Consider the following 22,489-nt stretch of genomic DNA (forward strand, 5'->3'; position numbering starts at 1 on the left):
ACACGATATCAAATGATTGAGCATGCACATTTACCAAGGCATATTTTGGAAATTTTGAACACAGCCGGCAACGACCACGTACGATGCGAGATTACGTCTGGCGCAAGGTTTGAATCAATTCAAACCTTCCGACCAATTTTAATTAAAGGGTGGTAGCTTCCACAGTGGCTCAGACTTCATTCTATGACTTTCATATACCACAAAAGAACTATTTTTACCGATATGCACTGTTGGAACTATCAGTTTAGTAAGTACCTTCCAGAAAATGCCGCGTACGCATATACCACATAGATCAGATTTTCAATATGCGAACTAATAAATAAGGAGAAACAATTATAAATATGAATCAAATGAAACTAAGCTATTGCTATAATAGTGATCATGTAGTGCGATCCATTTGTAGTGAGGTTGCGATCGCTAAATCAATTGTTTATAAATATTCAGTAGTGTGCTGTTATTTCATTTTCGCGGACAATCGCCGAGGTCGCTGTCTTCGTAAACACGCGGTTCTGAAGAATTGCTTAAACTAGTACAAACCGTTGAATCCAAACTAATTTCCAACTTTTGATTGATCCAGATTGATCTACTGAATTTTTTTGTGAGTAAAGCTATTGAAGTTGTGCTGATTTTCTCGTTGTTGAATTTGACCTTTGCGGTGTTAGGCCCTGAATCTAGAAAATATTTCTTTAGTTGTTCCTATAGGAATTATAGGATTATAATCGGAAAATAAATTGTAGAACAATGGACTACAGCGCTTTGACAAAACTTGCCATCACGATGGGAGAAGAATTTAAAGTTATTGATAGTGTGACTCTGGAAGCCATTAATGTTCAAAGGCTAATAACCAGGGAAAAAGAATATTGTGCCAGTAAGTATTCATATATGAAATCTAGGCTTCTGAGATGGAATGTTGTGCTCCTTTCTGATTTTACTCATCCACTCTTTCAGCTCTCGACGCTTTGATTAAGTCATCTCAAGAAGAAATAAATAATTGTGAAAATGAAACGTCGAAGATTAAATGCAAGCTTGATGATATCACTAATCGGGGATCATTACTTGAGTCAAGCATGGAAAGGTATTCGATCTGAATTTTGTCATTCCGCGAGATGAGAAATATTGCTAATCAGTAATGTAGAACATTAGATGCAACTACTATTAAGTTTCAATTTCAACAAAGCTTTTATTAAACAAAATTATTGCCTGAAAGTTTGTACTTATTCCAAGGTTATGTTATTTGTTTAGTCTTACAAGTTGTTTGTGAATTTCGGATGTTCATCTGTGTGTTGTCTAAAGATGAAGTTTGTCATTCCACTGTCAGCCAATTCTTGATTACTGAGGTGTCAATGGATCCTTGTTAGGTATTTTGTAGTCTTGTAAAAGTGAGTGATGTGAAGTGACAGTGGTTGGGCTTTTTGGGAAATGCTTAGATTCAATAGTCGATTGCCCTTTATGGGCATTTTGTCCACCATTTTATGGTCTAACAGTCAAGTGTGACCCAAGCCCAACTGTATCTCAACCTTTGGCAATGCACTTACATAATTAATTAGAATATTAATTGGTTTAATGTTTGGTTATTTTCTTAATGCTCATTACCATTGATTTATTCTTATACTTTTCAGTCTGAACCGTTCTCATTCCATGGTAGAAATGTTGAAGAGAGATTTATTGAAACAGCTTCAGCTTGAGGAAATAAGAACTTCAGAGCAGAATATTAAATTTGAATCCACTGTGAACAAGTATGAAGACATGTGGAAGCATTATAAGGTTTGGTATACTTACCTTCCTTTGTCTATAACTGGTGGTACACTTATATTTCTGTTTTTTATAACTTTAACTTTCCTTGATTAGTCATCAAAATCAATGGCTCCCAGAATCAGTAAATGCCATTTCATCAATTATATGCTTTTTATGTTGAAGAATAGACCTGGTTGTGGTTCATTTTTGCTTTAACTTTTTAAAAATGAACTAAATGTTGCTCTAAAATATAACTAAATGGGATATATAAGCTCTTGGATATAGTATCTTGAGGGTAAATTTGTAAGGGAACCTTAAATCCATTCGTATATTTTCTTAGTTTTAGCTGCTTATGATGGGCCAAATCAAAACCTATTACGTAATTACCAGTTTCGCCAGTAGGGTACTTAAAATATTTGAGTTTGGCATCCCCATTTTTTGATTGCTGAGGTGAGGTGGCTCTAACATATAGTATGAATAATAGTCATTAACTGGCACTGGGCTTAATACAAATCCCTTCATTATTAATTTTAATCAATAATTAATGCTTAATTGTCATCCCTTCAAAAGCGTCCCTGCAAGAATCCACTGCAGCTGCTACACTTGTGACGTAAGCTATTGCGTCTTCATTCTACCTGAACCCTTTGATCATCCTGCATAAACGCAACACAGTGAGCATTTCTGTATTGGGAACCCTCTAACCCTTTCGTGTCGAATGCCACCCAAACGCAGCAAGGATTTTCTTTGCAAAAGAATGGAAGCTGCATATGTGTGGCATCAATTTTTTTATGCAAATGAACGAAAGCCACATCTATGCAGCATGGGTGGAGTAAAGTGGACACAATAGACCCAGCTACGTAGTCACCCCTCGAGACCCAGCTTAGCATCAGCACAGGCCCTTCCTCGGCAGCACAGATCAACCCTTTCCTATCCCCTCCATGCAGCCACCCACTGCTATTGGCAGTGTTTTTTTTTTTCAAAAGTATCTTTGTTGCTTATCTTATAAATCTAAAGTTAGAAATGATTTTTTTTCTTATCACATGGAAATTTCAAATGAAGTTGTACCTTTAATATCAACTGAGTTCAGATCGGTTCCTAAACAGCCGATAAGGAAAAGAGATACACTAAATATGTCAAAATGAATGTTAGAACTTAGTTTAAAATTTCTTCAGTCTTAGAAGAACGCAGGGAAATCATTTTATCTATTCAAAAATTGATGGGAATAACAAGTATTTGTTTATATAAAGCACGACTATTTCATTCAGTTGACCATGGACTCGTGCTGTTAAGGAGTCTTTTAATAATTCTAGGGTCTTGGACAGCAGCTGAGGAAAGATTTGGCATCCCACTGAGTTGGGTCCTAGCCTTAGGACAGGTGCAAACCTCTGCCTTCCATCGATGCAAGAGAGCTTTGTACAAGGGAGTGCAAAAAATTTTAAAGGAACTCATAACGCGGAAGGATTTCCCTCCGTGAGGCTCTGGCACAAAATGGTTAACACCTCACTCACCCAGTGATTCAATCCAAAGATTTATGTACTTAGGACAGGGTAAAGCTCACCCTGGACAAGGTTACTAGTGAATGAAGTTCACACATTCATTGTAGGGGGGCCAGCTCCTTTCCCTGCGCCAACTTGCACTTCAGGGATTTATGTTTGGGGGCGTCCAAAGGCTTCAGCCAGGTTTTGAACCTGGGACCCCTCTGTCAGCAGCCAAATGCTCTACCCTCTAGGCTACCAAGCTCCCTCCCCTAACAGCAAACTCTCCAGTGTCCCAGTCCCATCGAATGCTCAATGTAGAGGTTTTAGTGTATGTATTTCCTTTTCAGCAACAACCTCTACTTGGTTCAGTAACAACTTACTCACCTTACTGCCTGCAGCCTAACCCTAATTGACCTTCATATTGATTATGAACTCAATGAAGTTTCAAACAAAATCCAGTGTCCTGTTCAGCTCATTTCATACTTGAATTTTGTACATTTTAGTAATGTACTTGTTCACCATATGTCTCTGATATCCAAAGTCATTTCTCTTACGTTGCCTGAAATAATGCATCACCTCCAAATACCATCAACCTTTATTTTCCAAATACAGTAGACTCGTTAATGCGAACAACGTTATTATGAAGTCCTCGTTTTTACGAAGCAAATCATTGGTCCAGACGAAAAGGCCTATCCAAGCTATAGGAAAAGAAACGTTATTACGAAATTTTCGTTCTTACGAAATTACGAACCTCAGTCCCGGTCCTGGCGGTTATTTAAATGAACTTTATTACGAAGTTCCATGCATAAGCTATGGCATTTAAATGGATATTCACTACGCTAAGTTTTAATAATCTCGCCACGTTTAAGTTGTCCTCGTGTACTGTGACCAATAGCGTCATTTATGGTTATTTCTTCACCATTCGCGCAACGTCACATAATAAGCTTCATTCCTGGGGAATCATGGTGACAGACTCATTACAGCTCGTAAATTTGATGTTCAGTTAGTTCTCTTCCTACGCACATTCGATTTACGAACTTTCAGAGAAGACAGCATTCAAAATTTCGAATTTGGCGCCTTTTGATTTGGCCGTTGCTACGCCGTGCGGCGTAGAGGAAATCGTACTCTGGGCATAATTTGAATAAAATATCATTCATTCCGGCGTGTAGTTGGGAACTTTTCAGCATTTCGCCCGTTGTTCCTTGCCGCGGAGAGCAATTTTTATCGGCTCCGGCTGCGTTGCACGCCCAGCTACATCAATTCGTCACAATCGTGAGTTAGCGCACGATTGTTGTGAAGTGTTGCATTCTGCAGAATAACCGTACTCCTCGATACCTTGCATACAGTACGACCTGTCCGATGACGGCGCAGTAGGAGGTGCGGATAACCCTTCGCCAGCACGGTTTGCAGCCAATCGCTGTCTCCCAAACGCACCTCACACCATCGCCTTGGCATACAACGTTGTCAAATGCATGAAGAGCAGAGAAATAAGCCTGATCCACTAAAACATGCCCTTTCTTCGAATCCCAAAAACAAGTGATTCTTCCACTGGGTCCTTCACGCTCGACGTCCTTTCCGTCTCCTTTCTTCGCGGAGGCCTTTATTGGCGTTTATCTTTCTCACCCGGCAACGCTGCCCCGAACTAGACTATTCTGCCTGTCATCGGACAACTCTCGGCGGCCGTAGGTTTATCAACTTAGGAACAAGGTCTTGGAATGCATCTAGTTCGTAAATCGCACTTACTGTACTCGGGAGGATATCAACCCTCGATTACGTCATGCCGCATGCCGAAACTAAAACGAATTTTCCTGTTTATATATATTTCCGCGTAATTTAATTGCATTTATCTCTTCCGGTTTTTTCGACGATTCCTAAACGAAACGTTCATACGAACTTCGTTATTACGAACCTCCGGAGTTTCGGTCCCGTGAACTTCGTAATAACGAGAGTCTACTGCATTGAGATCACCACTTTTGATTCAATTGATATAAAAAATTTAGGCGCTTAACAGAAGTTTGCTATGCATGATGATACCTTCAAAATATATATGGTATTAATAAGTAAATGATTGATGCTATAAAAATGTAAAATTATTCAAAGTGCTTATGATATATAATTAATTACTTGCATAGAATCCAAGTAACATAATTCAAGAATGAAACCATGAATTACATTAACATTCCATTACATTTTTACTTCAAAAATTACTATACTTACATATTGCAAACACAATTAATAAATACTTCCAGCGAATCATCAGAAGTGATGGCAAATACAACCGACTGCCACTATGTTTATCACAATAGTTCCCCTTTGTTTGTTTCGAGTCGTCAACAAGAATGGGTGTCCCATATCACATGACTCATTGTTTTTTGACGTCTTCAACAAAATTGTTACAATACACTGTACAGTAATATATTCCAGTTTGTATCTACTTTAGGGCTTTGTGAGAAATTCAGTATCTCTGTGGATCGTGAATTTCTAGATTATATTCGAATCCAATTTAAATAGTCATTCAGATGTGACTTAAGTTGATAACTCTAGTTTTTCTTTTTTTTTTTTTACTTTTTTCCTTTTATTTTTGTGTCTGTCAGTCTTGTATGGATAATTCTAGTGCTAAATTAAAGGATTGAAATGTGAAAAACTTATTGGAAGCTGTTTGTTGTCTATATTTCAGGATATATATCAAAAGTTTCCCCTGGTGTCAGACTTGCATGCAGCTCAGCTAAAATTTAAATTGGAAAGCATTCAGCTCTCGATTCTGGAGAAAGAATTTAAAGATATTGGCAGAAATATATCTCAGTTAATTAGCATTCAAGGTAATTTTTAAAACTTATTAAATGATTCATTCAATACATAAAAAAGGCCTCATTTTTTAAATCTAAATTCATGCTTGAGTTCATGAGTCCAAATGTTTCATAATATGTATTCATGAAATAGGTACCGTGTATTCTCATGTACCACGTGCCCTCATGTCAGACCTTGTTTTTGGGCAATGAATTTTTTAAAACAATGATTTTGAATTTCACTGCTCTCTGTAATGACAACAGCATCGGTGACAATTGCTATCTTAGAGACTGAAAACCCTCTTCTGAAGGTATACCCAAGAAAGACTTCTGTGCATCTTTGGGGGAAGGGCATTCTGTCTTTGCCTTGTATGTTCAAATGAATATTCATTATCATACATTGCTGCTGCTTATATCACTGCTGGTTCCCGTTTTGTCGTATTCAAGTACTTTCCCAAACTTCCCCTTTACTTCTCACCCCGGGGTATATTAGAGGTTGAGCCATGTAACTCAGGGAATAAATATACTCCTTCCACCGAGGAAATAAATTATTATTGTTGCCACAACACTACACTGAGAACTCACCAAGAATCAGCCTTCTATGTGTTGTAATACTATGTAATCAGTGATCTACATGCAAGATTGTTCCTGTGAGTTAAAACATGAAAATACATATACCAAATTATTCGAATGTACATATTCAGTAGTCATGTTCTAAATATGTACAAATATTACTGGTAACCCCTTGCAGTTCTTTACTATGCTGAAACAGGTATTTCATATGGTTATGCATACTCAAACTCTTTCAGATAAAAAGGAGAAATCTCTAATCTTAAAAGTGGCAGAAAAATATATCTTTCGAGAAAGTCTTAAGAAGGAAAGAGACGACCTTGAAAGGAACATCAAGTAAGTGTCTTAGGCCCTTTATCTATGGAGGAACCCTTTTCCTTTTCAGTGCTTTTGTTTTACATGTATAATCGTACAATATCCGCAGGTTAAAAAGAAGCCACATTGAAAATGAAAAGCTTCAAAAACCTCAAATGCTGTCATTTATGTCTAGCGCAAGTAAGTACTAATGAATTATCTTTTTGTTGTCTCCAAATATTCATTCATTCTTATTTTATTAGACTTAAAAGAATTCCTTATCTTTTTATTCCAGGTTCTAATGAAGAGAAGCTCGTTACAGACACAGTCTCAGTTTTGATGGATAATTTTATAATGGAGTTAGCAAAGGAAAAGGTTTGTTAACATGTTGAAATGATGGTTGATATCATTTGAAAGCAGTAGTCCATTTTTTTTAAGATTGTTCTGCATCCAACATAGCCATGTACCTATATGGTTGTTGATGATATAATGAGCTGATTTTTCTGTCATAATGCATGTGGTTTTTGTATAAATTCACTTCTCTTGCTCACATAATATTCTCTCTTCAGTGTAATTCCTTGATTCACAGTCACTTCCAGAAAAACAGGAGTAATGGCACAAAACTTAATTATAGAAAAGGACACTCTAACCCGTTTTCGCATGTCAAGTGCCTATCAAATTTTTTATAGAATTTCTAAGTTATGAATTATGATAAATAAATTTTTGTATGTTCTCTTTCCTAGAAGTAATTAAGAGAACCTTTTTATGAGATTCAGTTGTTTCTTCTTGTAAAAATGTTAAATATAGCAATAGCACTGTATGTAATTACTCTGATTTTGAAATCAACACTTAGGCTCTAAATTTTTGCTGTTATTCTCTGTTCATTTTATATTTGTGGGTGAGCTGGTGTGGCTACAACAAGTTGGGGTGAGGAGAGGGAAAGTTTCTCGACACGTGACTTTGCCTTGACAAATCAGCAGACAGTAGGCGTGGCCTCATTCAGTCGCTCTCAAATCTACGTTGAGTTAACATCGTGAATCTGCTCGTGGACCAGTGTTGCCAAACCTCACACATTCTCCTTGTATGTCTTCAAGTATGCCTTTCACCAACAGTGAGTAGCTGACAATGTCATGGGCTTCTGTGAAAGGATTATCCTTAATACCTTCCAAATGAGTTGGTATATTGTCTCGGTGTTGACGTTTTCAGTGGCAAACTAGGGCAGCTATGTACATTTGGCAATGTTAAGTTTGCTCCTCCTATCTCTCTTGGTAATTTCCCTACCCCTTTAGCGAAGTCTTCCGAGAGTGTGCGGGCTCTCATGAAAGCTCACCCGTAGACATAATTTGAATAGATTATAATTCTGCATTATATTCGATAATTAATAGATTATATTCTGCATTAACAACAGATAAGCACCATAATAGTAAAATCATTTCTTTATGATTTTTCATAAATTAATTGAGCTTAATTGTTATATCAATTCTGTTCTTCATAACAAATGGACAGGCACCTTTTATTGACAAAGAAAGGAGTTTAGATAAACTGCATTGGTCTTATCCGAGTAGTGACTCACCCTATAAAAGAGGAATATCTGAAGAAAAGGTATGACAAAAATTGTGAAAATCTTGATTGGTGTATTTGTAAATTTATAAAATTGGTTAAAATTCAAATTTTTTCAAGATAATTGTTTATTACCAAGTTCTTCCTATTGTTTTTCTAAATGATTTTTAGCATTCCTTGGGTGATTTAACATGAATTCCAAATGCATTTATGGCTATATTATGATAATCTTGTACATACATATATGCTATGTAATAATTTGCTTGCTTAAATAGTAGATGTTCTATTATGTTTTTGGTGTTTTTACTCATGTCTAAGTCTTCTTATATTCAATCCAATGCAGCTTATACCTTTGCCAGTTTTTGATTCTCCGCCAAGAAAAATACGAAGTGTTGGGAATCTCATGAGTCCTCTAAAAGAGTGGACGAGAGAGCATGATTATGAAGCAGAGGTGAAATCTTTGCACCCGACTGAATCAGTATCAAACAATTTGACTCTAAGTTGTGGTAGTGATGCAAATGAACTAATAACCAAAGAACTCGATTCCATCCCTACTGGTATGGATGTGGATTTGCCTAAATCTGAATGCCCTAAATCTCATCCCCTTGGAAATGACACTGCAACTAAAGATAAAATGAAGTATCCAGAGGTGGAAATACCCATGGAAACGGATGAGTTGGATGAGAGTGATAAAGGAATAAGTTCCAGCTTTAAATATGAAGGTTTTCATTGTTTTATACCTTTCATAAATGTGCTTTTTCATGTCAGCTAAGCATGGATGGAATTTTGGTTTCTAATTTTATAATATTAAATGATATTAAGATGGCTGTTAATCAGTGTTCTAAACGAAACCAGTTCCATAATTACTTATAAGAATCTGCGAAGCAATACAATGCAGGGTTTCTTTTGAAAAAAAAAACAGCTGAACAAGGTATTTACACTGAAAATACGGATTTGAAAGTATCTTACATGAGATAGAGGGAAGGGATCCAGTCAAATCTCACGATATCTCACTGGGGGGAATTGGGGGTCCAAAAATTTCCAAAATCGCCTCACATAATTAATTAATGGATGCCCCCTTAGCCTTAATTTTTGACATGGCTTGTCCTCTTTTTCTGCCCAATAGCGACTTCACCTTGGCGTACAGCATGCCCACCTTTCCTTCCTTCTGAAACTTTTCCATTACCTCACACTGTCTCTTCCACCAAATTTCCTTTCCCTCTTGGTAACCCTCCTTAATCAATTATGTATATATTTCCCTATATTCATCCTTTGACCTGCTCTATTTGATATTTACCCATATCCTTCCTTAGCAATTGATGATGTTTTAACCAGGTGTGTGTTTGTGATTAATATTTGTTTCTCAAGCAAAATTCTACTGCTTTCTCTCTCAAAATTTTTATCCTTTCTGCCCTCTACCTCATTTGATCGTCCATATTGAATATTTTATGTATCCTTGGGTCTTGCTGTGTGGTCACTATTGCCATTTCATGTTTGCTGACTGCAAACTGACTTAAAAATTCATTCAGTTAACTAAAAATTTTGTGTATGAAGGAGTCTTGGAATTCACAGTTTCTTTAATGTAAAAGGCTCTCGATCTTCTGCTAGGCCTTCAAGAAACTAAGCCCTTGAGCTCCCTTCAATTGCAAAATGAAGAAGGTCAAAAAGAAGCTGAAGCTATCATTCTACCTGAACCTGAAGAAAATGTTGATGAGATGCAAAATGTATTGAAGGAGCATAATATAATATCAGATTCTCCTGAATTTACCTATAAACCAAGAGTAGCTGTACCTTCAAAGGTGAGTTTCCTTATGAATTTTTAAGTATAACTTGATTATTTTCATTAACTCAATTTTAAATATTCATATCCTTAATTGATGTCTGAAGATAAAGGTAATTTTCCAGTTCTTTTCATGAAGTTAACGTATTTCTCCGAATATATTCCCCCTCTGAATATATAGTCCCCCCCCTAATTTTGAGGCTTCAGTTTCGGGAAAAGTTAAAAAATGCGTTTGAATATAGTCCCCCCCTTTACTTTTACCACGGGCATTTATGGAAAGAAAGGAGGGACTATATTCAGACACATACGGTATTTGTACCCAGCTGGGTGTCTACTTTTTCTCATCATCATCAGATAAAATAATCATTGGAGGATAGACAGGTTTACTAAGGTATCAGCTAGTCCGTTGCAGCAAAATTTAAGTAAAAATTTCCAAAAGAAAACAGTCAGATTTTATAATGGCTAGATGCTACACACTGCAAGATCTGTCTACATGGCTCCCCTTACTTTTTGATGAGACCCATTGAGTGACATATATTTCAGTCTCACTGTGCAGCTTCACATAGTTAAGCATCCCACAACTGTTCCACCACTCAATATGAAAATAAACTGTACTATTAATTCGTCTTCTGAAGATAAAATGGAAGAGCATAGGGTAAAATAAAAGCTCAGCAAGAGTTCTTTAGTATAGCTTGAACCATTTTCCCAGAACTCCCAGTTTGTTATAGAAAAAAATATTCTCTTTGTAGAGTTTAGCTGATAGTTATTCAATTTCCACACTTGTTTCATTTAACCCCAGATCCCAAGTCAGTTTTGATTAAGACCTTTAACTCCCCCACCTTCATTTGTCGTGCAGAGAGAGGTTGTAGAACTTGGGAACATGCTGCTGTTGCCATCATGTACAACTACTAGGGATTTTATTTGCACACTATAGATATAAGATTCTTTTTTGGTTGATCATGAAAGCCAAACTGTGCCAGGAGGAAGCTTTTTAATGGCTCATTTCTGTCATTCTTTTGGGACAACATGAAAAAATAAAGATTATAAAATGCTAGCAAGTGGTTAGTATTAGTAGTTACCTTAGTAGTTTATATTTCTTAATTAAAGATCTTCAATAGTATGTCATTTCATAATGTCTTTGCTAAACCTTTCCTTTCAATGAGTGATCAGGGTTCAAACAGGTTTGCCCACCTTATACTCATGTATCGGTTCCTTTTGGCATCCATCCCGGTCCTAGCCTTAAGAATCAGTGGAACCGCGGTGAGCCACACTAAACAATTCCTAATGTATTCTCTTCTATTTTTTTTCTTTTAGTTGGAACAAGAGCCAGCTCCAGTGACTACCTCCCCTTACTTTGCTGAATCTTCATACCTGAATTTCATGGATGTACCCAAGGAAATAGTCAAACATGTTGACAAGGGAAGTACACTGAGGGGAAAGGATAAAAAATTGCAGGGTGATGCCAAGGAAGAAATCACTGTCAATGATTTAGACAGTGGTTCAGTTGAAGAGAGCAAAGAACAGTGCGTGGAGCCTAGTGTTCAAAAGACTGTTCCTAATAGTGGGAAGGAGTATCCCGGAATACAGCTCTCTACTTCTGGAGAGATTAAATCTACGCCTTTGAAACATTGTGTAAGTTATCAGTAGTAAGCACATTATTTTTTCCATATCTGTGGATTTCCATCTAATTTGTGTTAGTGAAAATGGTATTAAATTACTTATTTAGTTGAAGTTGTGTCTATTTGTATTACAAATTCAGGAACAAGATATGGAAAGAGGGAGTAGAGTTGTAAGTCAAGTGGATAATTCAAGTCATGGAGCAAATGCCAGCAATAAACATTTGCCTACCCCTAATGAAGAAACTGAAGTTAAAAAATTCCATGAAGGCAATCCAATTTATGGGGAACAGAAACAATTTGAAAGTGTTGCTGAAGTGGCATCTCCTCAGCCTTCACAAATGCATGATGATTTAAATATTTCTTGTGAGTAAAAACCACGTACATTACAATGTTATTGTCTCTTATGCAGTGTGCGGCCCAAAGACCCTTATGGTCATTTTTGATTTGGACCCAAGTAACCACTTGAAAGCCCTAATATGGAAGTAAATGATATCCTTTCTTCAGTTAATTTAAAAGCCTGAATTATTTCATTCACTTATTGATTGAGGAATACCGTAGTATAGGGTGATTACAAAATCACATATTTTCAAAATAATACCAGGTTTTTTGTGACATTGGTTCCAATCCAATCCAAAACCTTACCTAAAAATTTGGGCTCTGTCTGAATAGGTTTAGAGGTAAGCAATGGTCTTCAAATTATAAAACATTTATGTTAATTGTTTATTTGAAACAGTTATATTAAAGTTGTGTAAGCATAGGAGGTGTTCATGAACAGGAAGGAGATTATGAGAGGATCATTATGTAAGAGTTTAAAGATATGGTCAGTGAAAAGTCTGATCTGGAGTGTAGGTCTTTATGGTGCGGAAACATGGACACATAGGAAGGGGAACTAGAGAAGACTGGAGGCATTCAAGATGTGGGTGTGGCAAAGAATGGAGAAGGTGAAGTGGATGCAAAGGAGGAGGAACGACAAAGTGCTGGACGTGGTGGGTGAGGAGCAGCTTTTAGATGAGATACATAGGAGACGGAAGGTATGGATGGTGGGGATACTTAGCAGGGAGGGGTTGTTGAAGACAGTTTTAGAGGGTTGAATATTGGGTAAACGAGGGAGAGGAAGGAAGAGAATAGGATTTTTAGATAGAATTAAATGGAAAAGGCCTTAGGCCTTATAGTGAATTGAAGAGGGAAGTGCTTGAAGGATAGGGAAGCTCCCAGAATGCTTCTTAAGTACTCTATGAAATGCCACTTAGGTACTCCTTCCTTAACCTCTCAAGCGTGTGCAACGCAGCATATGAGACCTCGCTATTCCGTTCCTGTACGGTGCTTTAATCGTAGGTGTTTAAATCGCCCAGGGTGCTTTAATTCGAAGGCACTGAAGATTTTGTGCAGACATTAAGTAAAATATTTTTAGTGTCGTAATCGCTCTCTGAAAAAAAAATTCAAAAACTTTATATTTAATTAAAAAATTTTTGAACTTGATAATTATTAATCCATACTTTCAATTTTCAGAGCTGTTTGCTTTTGTCTGCTCCCTGTATCTGGTGTGTAGTAGTCAACCTATCTGTGGTGTTGCTTAAAACAGGGTCCTGCAAAGGTTCCTGGGCAGTTTTTACATGTGTATCTTCTCTCATTTTTCTTTCCATTTTTCTCACTCGCTTGAATGTCTCAGTTTGTGGGTTTTTTTTTTTGCACAAAATGCCACCTGGTCAATCGAGCACATACCGTATCGATATCCGTGGGCTGACGTGTTTGCTGTTCTTAATTCTGTCCTGCTATGATTTTCTTCACTAAGATTCAAATATTCAGATTAGAGGCGGCGTCTTCATTGCCAATCTCCTCCCAATACACCCATGTCTCGTATAGCGCAATTTCGATTAGCGCAATTTCGATATAGCGCAAATTCGTTCCTCGGGGAAACATTGCAACGCAGTGTAGCCTAATCAAAAATTTTAAACGCTCTCGTGATAAAACGTGAACTTGCGCTAAGTACACACGTAATTTCTATCAATTTACGCGTATTAATATTATTTCTTGCCTCAAATCTTCTTTTTTGTTTATATATTAATCGAAATTCATTGCTGTGCAATTGCCAAAAGTATTACTCGTCATTGGGTCCAGATAGCCGGCCTACCGAAGATTTATCTCGTCTCCTTAACAGAATGATAATAAATAATTTAGATCGTTAATTAAGCGTGGGGCTAGTGGAAATGAGTTTTTTTTCAGCAATACGGTTTGAGACGTATTTTTGCCGTCGTAGGTTACCGGGCGATTGACTTCCAGGTAGAGGGTCTACGCTAAAGCCTTCAAGGTCATCGGTATTCACGGGGGAGAAATGGAGCGGTGGCCGAGTTGCGCATGAATAGCATCAACACATAAAAGGGTCCGCTATAGAGTCTCAAACACAATGGCTTCGTTCCCTCCCCATAGTCATAGGCCTTCTGCGTCTCAGGAATACAGTTCAGCAGAAGAATGTGATTTAGATAGAGCCATACAGAGTAAAAATCAAGAGAATATGGCAAAAAATAGGAATGCGTGTAGAAAAATCAAGAACTTATCAAGAAAAACCATAAACCTAGAAGAGGACTTGAGAGAGGTCAATTGCTTTGAAAATGGAGAGTGTCAAAGCGATATTGCGTGGAAGTTTAAACTCACGATGCCTTATTCTGAATAAAGACGAAGCTAAAATATCAGTGACCTCAGCCGCACCAACTTCAACCAAGCGGTCTACACATACGGAAAGTTCATGGCGAATCAGTACAAAAAGACGAGAGTGGTAATCGCTCCGAGACATTTAGTGAAAGCGGTTGGTTCCAGAATTTAAACGGCAAGCAGGTATTTTCAGTGCGGCGATATCAGGTGAATCTGCAAGTGTTGATAGCGCAGCCACCACAACATTTTCTGATGAACTCCAAGCTGTTATTGAAAGTGGCTCCTTTCCCCCTCAACTAGATCTAGTGTTGACGAGACGATATTCTTTTGGAAAAGAATGCATTCTCGTTCATTCATTTTCAGGGAAGGAAAACCTGGGTCAGGTTTCAAGGCATTTAAAGACTGTTTCACGTAGCTGCTAATGACTCGGAGGACTTCAAATTAAAATGATTTATCATTCATAAACTCCGCTAGCTATGAAATGACATTTAAAGTAGCATTTTCCTGTCATTTCGATGAGCGACAAAAGGGCCTGGGAGACACGACAGTTGTTTTTAGACTAGTTTGAAAAATCGTCAACTGCCGGCAACGCATTACGATCCCCTGAGATAGCAGATGTTAGCCCACCCGCACGACAGGATGGAATTTCGAAAGCACGTAAGAATTTTTTTTAACGTGAATAAAAGTCTTTGAATGCGTGAGTACTATCTTTAAAGATGTTTTAAACTATAAATATTTATAGAAATAATGTTTTCTAAGGCTTTTTATGGGAATATAGATGTTTTAGAGGAAATTCAATACCAAAGACCTATGCTACCAGGAACGCATCCCTATCTTCCCTATGTTAAAACGCTCTCGTATAACGCAAATTCGTATAGCGCAAAGACCCCAAGGAACGCATCCCTTGCGCTGTACGAGACATGGGTGTATGTTCTTGAAAATTCACGGAAAAATGAGATGGAGAGAATCTTTGAACCTAAAGTCAAGGGAGCATTCAAGTGAAACCTCCGAAGTGGTGTCAGAACATTCTGCACTCTTTTCTTCCAGAGCATCAAGCACTTGCTCATTGGACAACCCACGAGCACTAGAAGGTATGGTCAAAGAGGGGTTCATATACGGAAGGGACCCAAGGCCAAAAAAAAAAAAATATATATAAAACCACCAAAGCAACGTAGGCAAGAAAAAAACCCCAACCCTAAGCTTCAAACATATGATTAAGATACCAGATCACTATCATTGCCACGATGAAAGAGAAAGGAAATGATGAGGTAGAAAAGCAGATGATAATGAACCACTGAGGAAAGCATTCAGCGTCCCCACACAGAACACACAATCGCTAAGAAAGCACATAAATCGGAGCTTGAGTGGAAGAATATATTCCATAAGCATCCACCAGGCGCGGCTACTAGAGGAAGCATCCTTGCATCAGCTGGGAAAAATATTCGAAAAAAATACGAGCACACAAACAAAGGGAATTAGGAGGCAAAGAAAGAAAGCAGGCAGATAGTCTCACATATATACTCACTAAAAGTACATACATGGAAGCTTAAGAGATAGGAATTGTTGATGAAACTTTCGGATGTCTATGATGTGTTATGCACTCTAGAGTCATGGCATTCAGAGGATGCAGACGGAGCGTCGCACACGCTGAGAGAAGCACCACGGGCATTTAAAGTCACACGTGAGGGGTTAATCGGTAGAATACTTTGATGATAATAAATTTTTTTTAAAGCGTGTTTGCATACTTAAAAGGCAATAGTAGTTGGTTGGGTGGAAGTACTGTTCTCAAGATGATTCTTGAGTATTTCAGTTGTGATATGACACCAGTTATGTCTTCCTCTGATGAGGGTGTGTATAAGATGAAGGTTTTATACCAACAAATGAAAGTACAGTGCAACCTCGATATAACGACACCCCACGGTGCTCTAATAAACACTCGCTATAGCGAATTGTCGCTGTACCGGAGGTGGAGCAAATAATAGCCAATATACCTGTTGCGAACAGATATACAGGAACAGGAGTGGTGCGGCGACGGATAAACATCTATCCGATAAACGTAAGCATAAATCCAGACGAAAGGCGATGTTTTTTTGCATCACTAAATTTCCTTACTCAAACAACGACTAACTATTCGAACAATTTACAAGCGCCGCACTGAATAAAAATCATGCAAAGCATTGTTTCGTCAATCATTATATTTATCGAACGACAGTATAAATTTGAGACTGAGCACTCCATTAACTTCATTTCTAACAGATCGCTAGCAATTACAGAGGTTAAGGAGTCTTGATGAAAGTCTTCCGGCGGTGAAACCCTCGCTATGGCGAGAGCCAACACCGAAAGGGTCTCGTTAAAACGATTTTTTTAACGCGCTTAGTATGGGGTCAATTGACGGTGGATCGGCTATCTCTCGTAATAGCGGGGGTGTCGCTATAGCCCGTACTCGCTTTAACGAGGTTCCACTGTATTTGAATATGCTTATGTTACAGGGATGGTATAGTTGGGTGGGAGACTACTCTTCTCTCAAACATCCTAAGGATGATTTCTTATGGCCACTTTTGATGTTATAAATGTTGAAAATGTTGGTGAAGAACTAACGTGCAATAGGGTAAAATATTGAGAAGAGCTTTATGCAAGTGAAAGCCAATAGACAGATGCCTTATAAATGGACGTACTTATTTTATTTTCTCTCACAGAAAGTTCATCTAAAGTAGCTTTCATACGGACGTATAAATCTTCAAATCATTTGGTGGAGTGTGGTTAGGTCATTTTTATTTCAATGGTTCACTTGCCTGATCTTTGTTGAGCCTACGACTTGAAACAAATTTTTTTTATCCAATTTAACATTTCTCATGCAATCTCAGAATGTTCTTCTTTTACAGATGGATCTCCTATGAACTATAGTCAAATGAGCTATGCTGATTCAATTGAATATCAAGATTCCTACCAAACTTTCTCTCCTGAGGCTTCAGCTATTGACAACAGTCAGCAATTTATCCCAGGAGATGGTGGGCATGCCAGTATCTTCGATTCCTGCAATGAGAAGACAGGTAGAGTCCTAGGTTTAAGATATAACTTGTTGATGTGATTAAATGCTACATTTTTTTAATTACTTGTCATTGTTTATGGTTCCTTTAACTTTGTTTTATTAGGTTTCAATTATGGGTTTGCCCCATCCTCTCATCAGTCTTCGGCAGCATCCCTTTTTGGTGATGCAAGCTCTGGAAATAACACACCCAACGAAAGAAAACAGAATGAAGTTTTTAATTTTTCATTTGATACCAAATCTAAAACTCCAACAATGTTTAAGTTGTTTTAATAAGAATTTAATGTTTAGAAGGAACATTTAATGTTTATGTTAATCTTTGTGAACTTGTTGTCTTAAAATCCTCATCACTATGCCTTTTAAACTTGTTATCTCACCTATATTTATCTTGATTTGTCCTATTCTTGTCACAGATGATAATTTCTTGAAAGCATAATACTTTCAAGTTCGTCTTTCTTATTTTAAAATGTTTTTGACAATAAAGTAATTGTCATGTTATTTTTCCTCTGATTTGTTTTTGATTGTCACTGAGATAGGCTAATGGAAAACTATTGCCTAAAATCATACTTCTGTATTCTATTGAAACAGGGTATCCACACATGTAAATGGTGGTCGTGTTCTGCTGGAATCTGATTGCAAGGGTGGATGAAAAAATTGGCCAAAACATAATTTTGAGTTCCATTCCAAAAGGCACATGTGCCCAGCATGTCTTGAATGATAGCCATTTGGCGTGGTGGCAGTGGTTTCACTTGTAAAGCGTAACATAAATTTAAAAAACACTTCGTTTGTTCCACACTATGCAGTCTAATATACCATCGCGAGTTTCATGTATGTATTCCATTGGCATTTTAAAGGTACAAACCAACTAATGCAAGCTCTTTGATAAGGTAATTTTGGATGGGGTGCATGAGTAAAGATAGAGAGTACATACATGGGAAGAGGAGGGTGTAAATTGAATGCTGATTATGGAGCCTCATTGCTAGGGTTAAGGACAGAAATCATTGGAAGACGGGAAGGTGATTGAAGACCAAACAGAATTGAAATGGTAACAAATCCATCGTGCTTGAAAAAATATTTGATCATTCTTCACGAATCACTTGGTCACAGGCAGGGTAATTATAAGCTTTTGTAATTCCTTATTATTCAAGGAAATCCAGTATCCCTCCTTATCATTGTATGGAGTACCTACGCAGGGCTATTGTAATGACGGTGCTTTGCTGTGCTTTTGTTGGTATTTTAATGCAATAGGGTAGTTTCCTTCATCAAAGAAAACAAAAGAAATTGATTGCGATTCGTTACCCCCCATTAGTGTATTCATCAATAGTACATTTTAACCGCATTGGAAAAACCGCACGTGGATTGGCGCCCATGCGATGCCACTCCACGTGACGTCACAGGGACCTAGTTAAATCTATAAGAGTAGATAGGAGTTTTACATCGTCTGAGGTTACCAATGCATGCATGAGGCTCAGAGCTCAGGGAAACATGTCTTAATAATCACCTGTCTCCATGTTCCTGGGTTTCACCGCGTGGATTTTCTTTGTGACGACAGTTTCTGTCGTCACAAAGAAAATCCACGCGGTGAAACCCAGGAACATGGAGACATCATCTAGACAACGCCGCGGAAAACTACGCATCAACTTAATAATCACCTATTAAAACTGGCTAAGGTCAGAAAGTTTTCCTCGTTTAATAAGGTATTAATAATCCTTATTTAAGCCAAGCGCTACCAGCTAGAATGGTACTCTGCTACCTGCTAGCATCCTGGGTCGTATCAGCGCTCAGAGCCTCGCCCCAAGGTCGCCTCACTTGTGGCAGCGGGAACCAGAACGACGTCACAGAGTAGTTTTCCCGGCATTCATACTTACCTGTCGCGGTTTCGCGCGCTTGAAAATTTTCACTTTTCATTTAATCGGAAAAATAGATATCGTCATTTAAAAATCTAAAAGTGTGAAATACGTACTCTAGGAGTACTAATCTTTCGATTTAGGCAATAAAAAAGTAATAGAAAACCACCCTATTGTGTCCGGTATATGACACAACCACCAATACTATGTGCCATTGCATGCCTGGTAGCTTCATGAAGGATTTACAGGGTGTGGCATTAGCAATATGAGTGACCACAATATGGGAACTTTGTACAAGAAGGCCCAGTATATATTCTACTTCTTTGCATGGGAATGTCCAGTGCATTTTAACTCCACTAGCCACTCCCCTCTGTAAAGTCTGGAAAAATTGAGAAGGTAATAATCTTTAATGTGGCACTCTGAAGATTTTTAAAATTTAATCAGCTTAAAAAACGACGTTTAAAAATAATTTTTAAGTACATCTTAATGCCTCTGTTCCACAAACACCTGATAGCACTGAGAGGTATTGTAGACCACCATAAGGTAACATGGAAAGTATTTTGGCCTCCAACCAAAACAGTTACCTTAATCCATCCTTGCCCTCAGCATTTTAACACCAGTTATTCTCCGAGTGGCAGGCACAGGAAAAGCTGGAGGGGTGGAGCTCACTGCCATTGCCGCGACTTTTCTCGTAGGTTAGCTATCTATGTGCCAGACAGAAACGTATGATGATAACACACGCACCACATAAGAAAGTACCATTACCCGATATCTCAACTCAGAGTTGACTGATGAAAGAAATGAATGAGTAGTGTGGGAAAGAAATGACTTGCATAGCCTCACAAGGGGGGGGGAGTGTGCCTCCCTCACACCCAATATGTATCCACCGCTGACTACTCCCCATTGATGAACGCCTCAGTCAATCAAGAAACCTTTTCAGAGACATGTACTTATTTTTATCAGCTGAAATTGCCTATTATATTTCCTGCAATTTTTTTGTTTAGGAAGTTTAGGAATCATGCGACTTTTTCATGTTATTTTGCATAAAATGTGATTACGAGAAAAGATAATGAAATTTTTACATGGTATTTTGTTATTTGCGTAGTTGTATATTCAGGGCATATTAAGCATTTCATAATATGTGCTATGAAATGGTCAGAGTGTACTCTACTTCATAGCTAATGTAGACCACAGAAGAACTCCTTGGCAGGAAGAACTCCTTCCTTAACAACTCTAAGGCATGATATTCATTTTACATCATTTTGAAATGACAATGGAATAAGACCGTGAAAAGCAACTAATTCCACGTAAATATATTCTAAAACTAAGCCCAACCGAATTAAAATAGGAATTTTTAGAATGAACCACTCTTAAAAATTATTTCCTAAGGAACAAAAGTTAATGTTTTGCGCCTCTGCAAGATAGTTTCCCACCAGGCATTTGGTTGATTCATTCTAAACTGAAGACGATGGCAGACACTGTTGAAAATTTGGGACCATATACCCAAACAACGCTCGGAGGGAAATCTGAGAAACTTTCCTTCTAATTTTTCGCCGGGAAAAACTCAAATTCTACATTTGCGCATCCCTTTCGATCAAACGGGATATTTTAAAATGCGCGGGCTCTTTGCCCTTATTTTTTTTAGATCGATTCTTGCGCTTCTACGCCATCGTGCAGTTATTCTTCCAGCAAAATGTCTTCTGATTCTAGTGGAAGTAATGAGTTCATACATGTTATCATGTAAAGCTTCAGTAATAAACTGGAGTAATGCATTTCGGGAGCAGTCCAGGAAATTAGAAAGTGCGATGGACAGCTCAGAAGATAAGAACGGTGTCAAGGAGCGGATCCTGGATGAACTCGGAAAAGCTGTCAAACTGGCAAGTGTTTTAGTGATTTTTGTTTATTTTACATGAAATATTTAATTTTCATCACCGATTTCCGGATAAATGTCTTATTACGGTAATGAAAAATTACAGGTTTTGTTACGTATCAAGTTTTGTTTTCCAAACTGTGCCTATTGCGACACTATGAGTCATGCAACTAATAAACATGAGTAAATCAATGCGAAGGTCATTTTATGTGCATAGCGTGAAGATCTATCGACTAAGATGTCGAGTGACAAATACTGACTATCATTTGTCGAAGTAGACATAGTATTTCTCGTTGTTGTTGAAATGCAATGAAAATTTTTATGCAAACGTTCCGTAATTGTTTATTTACAGTATTTAGCGTGAAAGGCAGAGGCCACTTTTTAATATTCTTTTCGGAATAACAGATTAAGTTGTAAGACATTTACGACGATTTATTTCGCTGTATACATTTTTTCGGAAAGTAATTGGGGTGTGGTCTTGGGGGGGGCAAAAATTAACCACCTGAGAATTACAGCCAATCATTCTTAATTTATTCTCCGCCTATTGCGGCGACAGGTCCAGTACCACGCTCTCTCTTCCTCCGGAGCACCAGTACAGCTTGGATCGGAGTCATGGGTCGTTCAAGGCTTGTGCAGATGGGTAGACAGAGCACTCTTGCACGGGCTGCGCCGGTTGCAAGCTGGCTATTGGCCCATCATGCGAGTCTTAGCCCACAGTGACACCATCAATGCCATCGAGACCTTGTCGCACATAGATTCACCTGTGGGATTGGGTGAGTAAAATTATGAATGCCTTACAGTCTCAAAAATCTACATATTTACAAGATGCTATACCACCAAATCTCACGTTTCATGGTTGAATTTAGTCAAGGATAAGTTTTGATGTAATTGACTGAAGTTCATACTTAGTTGCCAGTATAGTTGAGCACCCTGAATCCGGAATTCCTTAATCTGGGAACACCCATAATCCAGCAATATTTCTAAGGTGTGCTTGTGCGATACATGATTGCTTTTTTTAACTTTTGCTGAATACTTGCATTTTTCTTCACTTGCTGAAGTGGCACAATTTTTTGAAAGTACGAGAATAAGAAGGTACTCACCTAAAATTTTGCGGACGAATAATGTTTTTTAGCCAAGTGTAGAGTCTTTAAAAATTAATCTGCATCAACTGCTTGAAAACACTACGTCATCGGAGTGCACCGTGCACGCATGACATAACGGAACGGTATCCACTGATGACAGACTGAGGAAGTGGA

The 22,489-nt window shown here is 37.9% G+C and overlaps 2 protein-coding genes across 6 annotated transcripts in view; both read left to right on the forward strand.

Moving 5' to 3' along the window:
* The first annotated feature begins 148 nt into the window (after positions 1-148).
* On the forward strand, positions 149-18,014 carry LOC124164537. Of its 5 annotated transcripts, none has more exons than XM_046541899.1 (15): positions 149-598; positions 676-868; positions 949-1,075; positions 1,620-1,764; positions 5,890-6,031; positions 6,808-6,904; positions 6,993-7,063; positions 7,158-7,237; positions 8,369-8,464; positions 8,766-9,144; positions 10,031-10,221; positions 11,517-11,834; positions 11,962-12,184; positions 17,353-17,520; positions 17,623-18,014. In XM_046541899.1, the coding sequence occupies exons 2-15, from the start codon at positions 742-744 to the stop codon at positions 17,787-17,789; spliced, it is 2,331 nt and encodes a 776-aa protein (XP_046397855.1). In that variant the 5' UTR covers positions 149-598; positions 676-741; the 3' UTR covers positions 17,790-18,014. The 5 variants fall into 5 exon arrangements, with proteins under 5 accessions (XP_046397855.1, XP_046397857.1, XP_046397858.1 ...); XM_046541901.1 differs by having other exon boundaries at positions 691-868; XM_046541902.1 differs by having other exon boundaries at positions 703-868.
* Positions 18,015-21,025: 3,011 nt separating this feature from the next.
* LOC124163290 (pleckstrin homology domain-containing family M member 2) overlaps positions 21,026-22,489 on the forward strand; it is a 34,705-nt gene continuing 33,241 nt past the window's right edge. Inside the window, exons 1-2 of the mRNA XM_046540090.1 lie at positions 21,026-21,240; positions 21,790-22,006. Of these exons, the coding sequence (XP_046396046.1) occupies positions 21,082-21,240; positions 21,790-22,006 (376 nt within the window). The 5' untranslated portion in view covers positions 21,026-21,081. The remainder of the gene's footprint in view (positions 21,241-21,789; positions 22,007-22,489) is intronic.

This window comes from Ischnura elegans, chromosome 8 (genome assembly GCF_921293095.1).
Source record: "Ischnura elegans chromosome 8, ioIscEleg1.1, whole genome shotgun sequence".
Classification (NCBI taxonomy): Eukaryota; Metazoa; Arthropoda; class Insecta; order Odonata; family Coenagrionidae; genus Ischnura; species Ischnura elegans.

Excerpts from the sequence above, each read along its gene's own strand:
- LOC124164537 (XM_046541899.1), top strand. The coding sequence starts at position 742 with ATGGACTACAGCGCTTTGACAAAACTTGCCATCACGATGGGAGAAGAA. Across the intron at positions 6,032-6,807 it reads TCAGTTAATTAGCATTCAAG|ATAAAAAGGAGAAATCTCTA; the intron begins GTAATTTTTAAA and ends AAACTCTTTCAG. Across the intron at positions 7,238-8,368 it reads TGGAGTTAGCAAAGGAAAAG|GCACCTTTTATTGACAAAGA; the intron begins GTTTGTTAACAT and ends ACAAATGGACAG.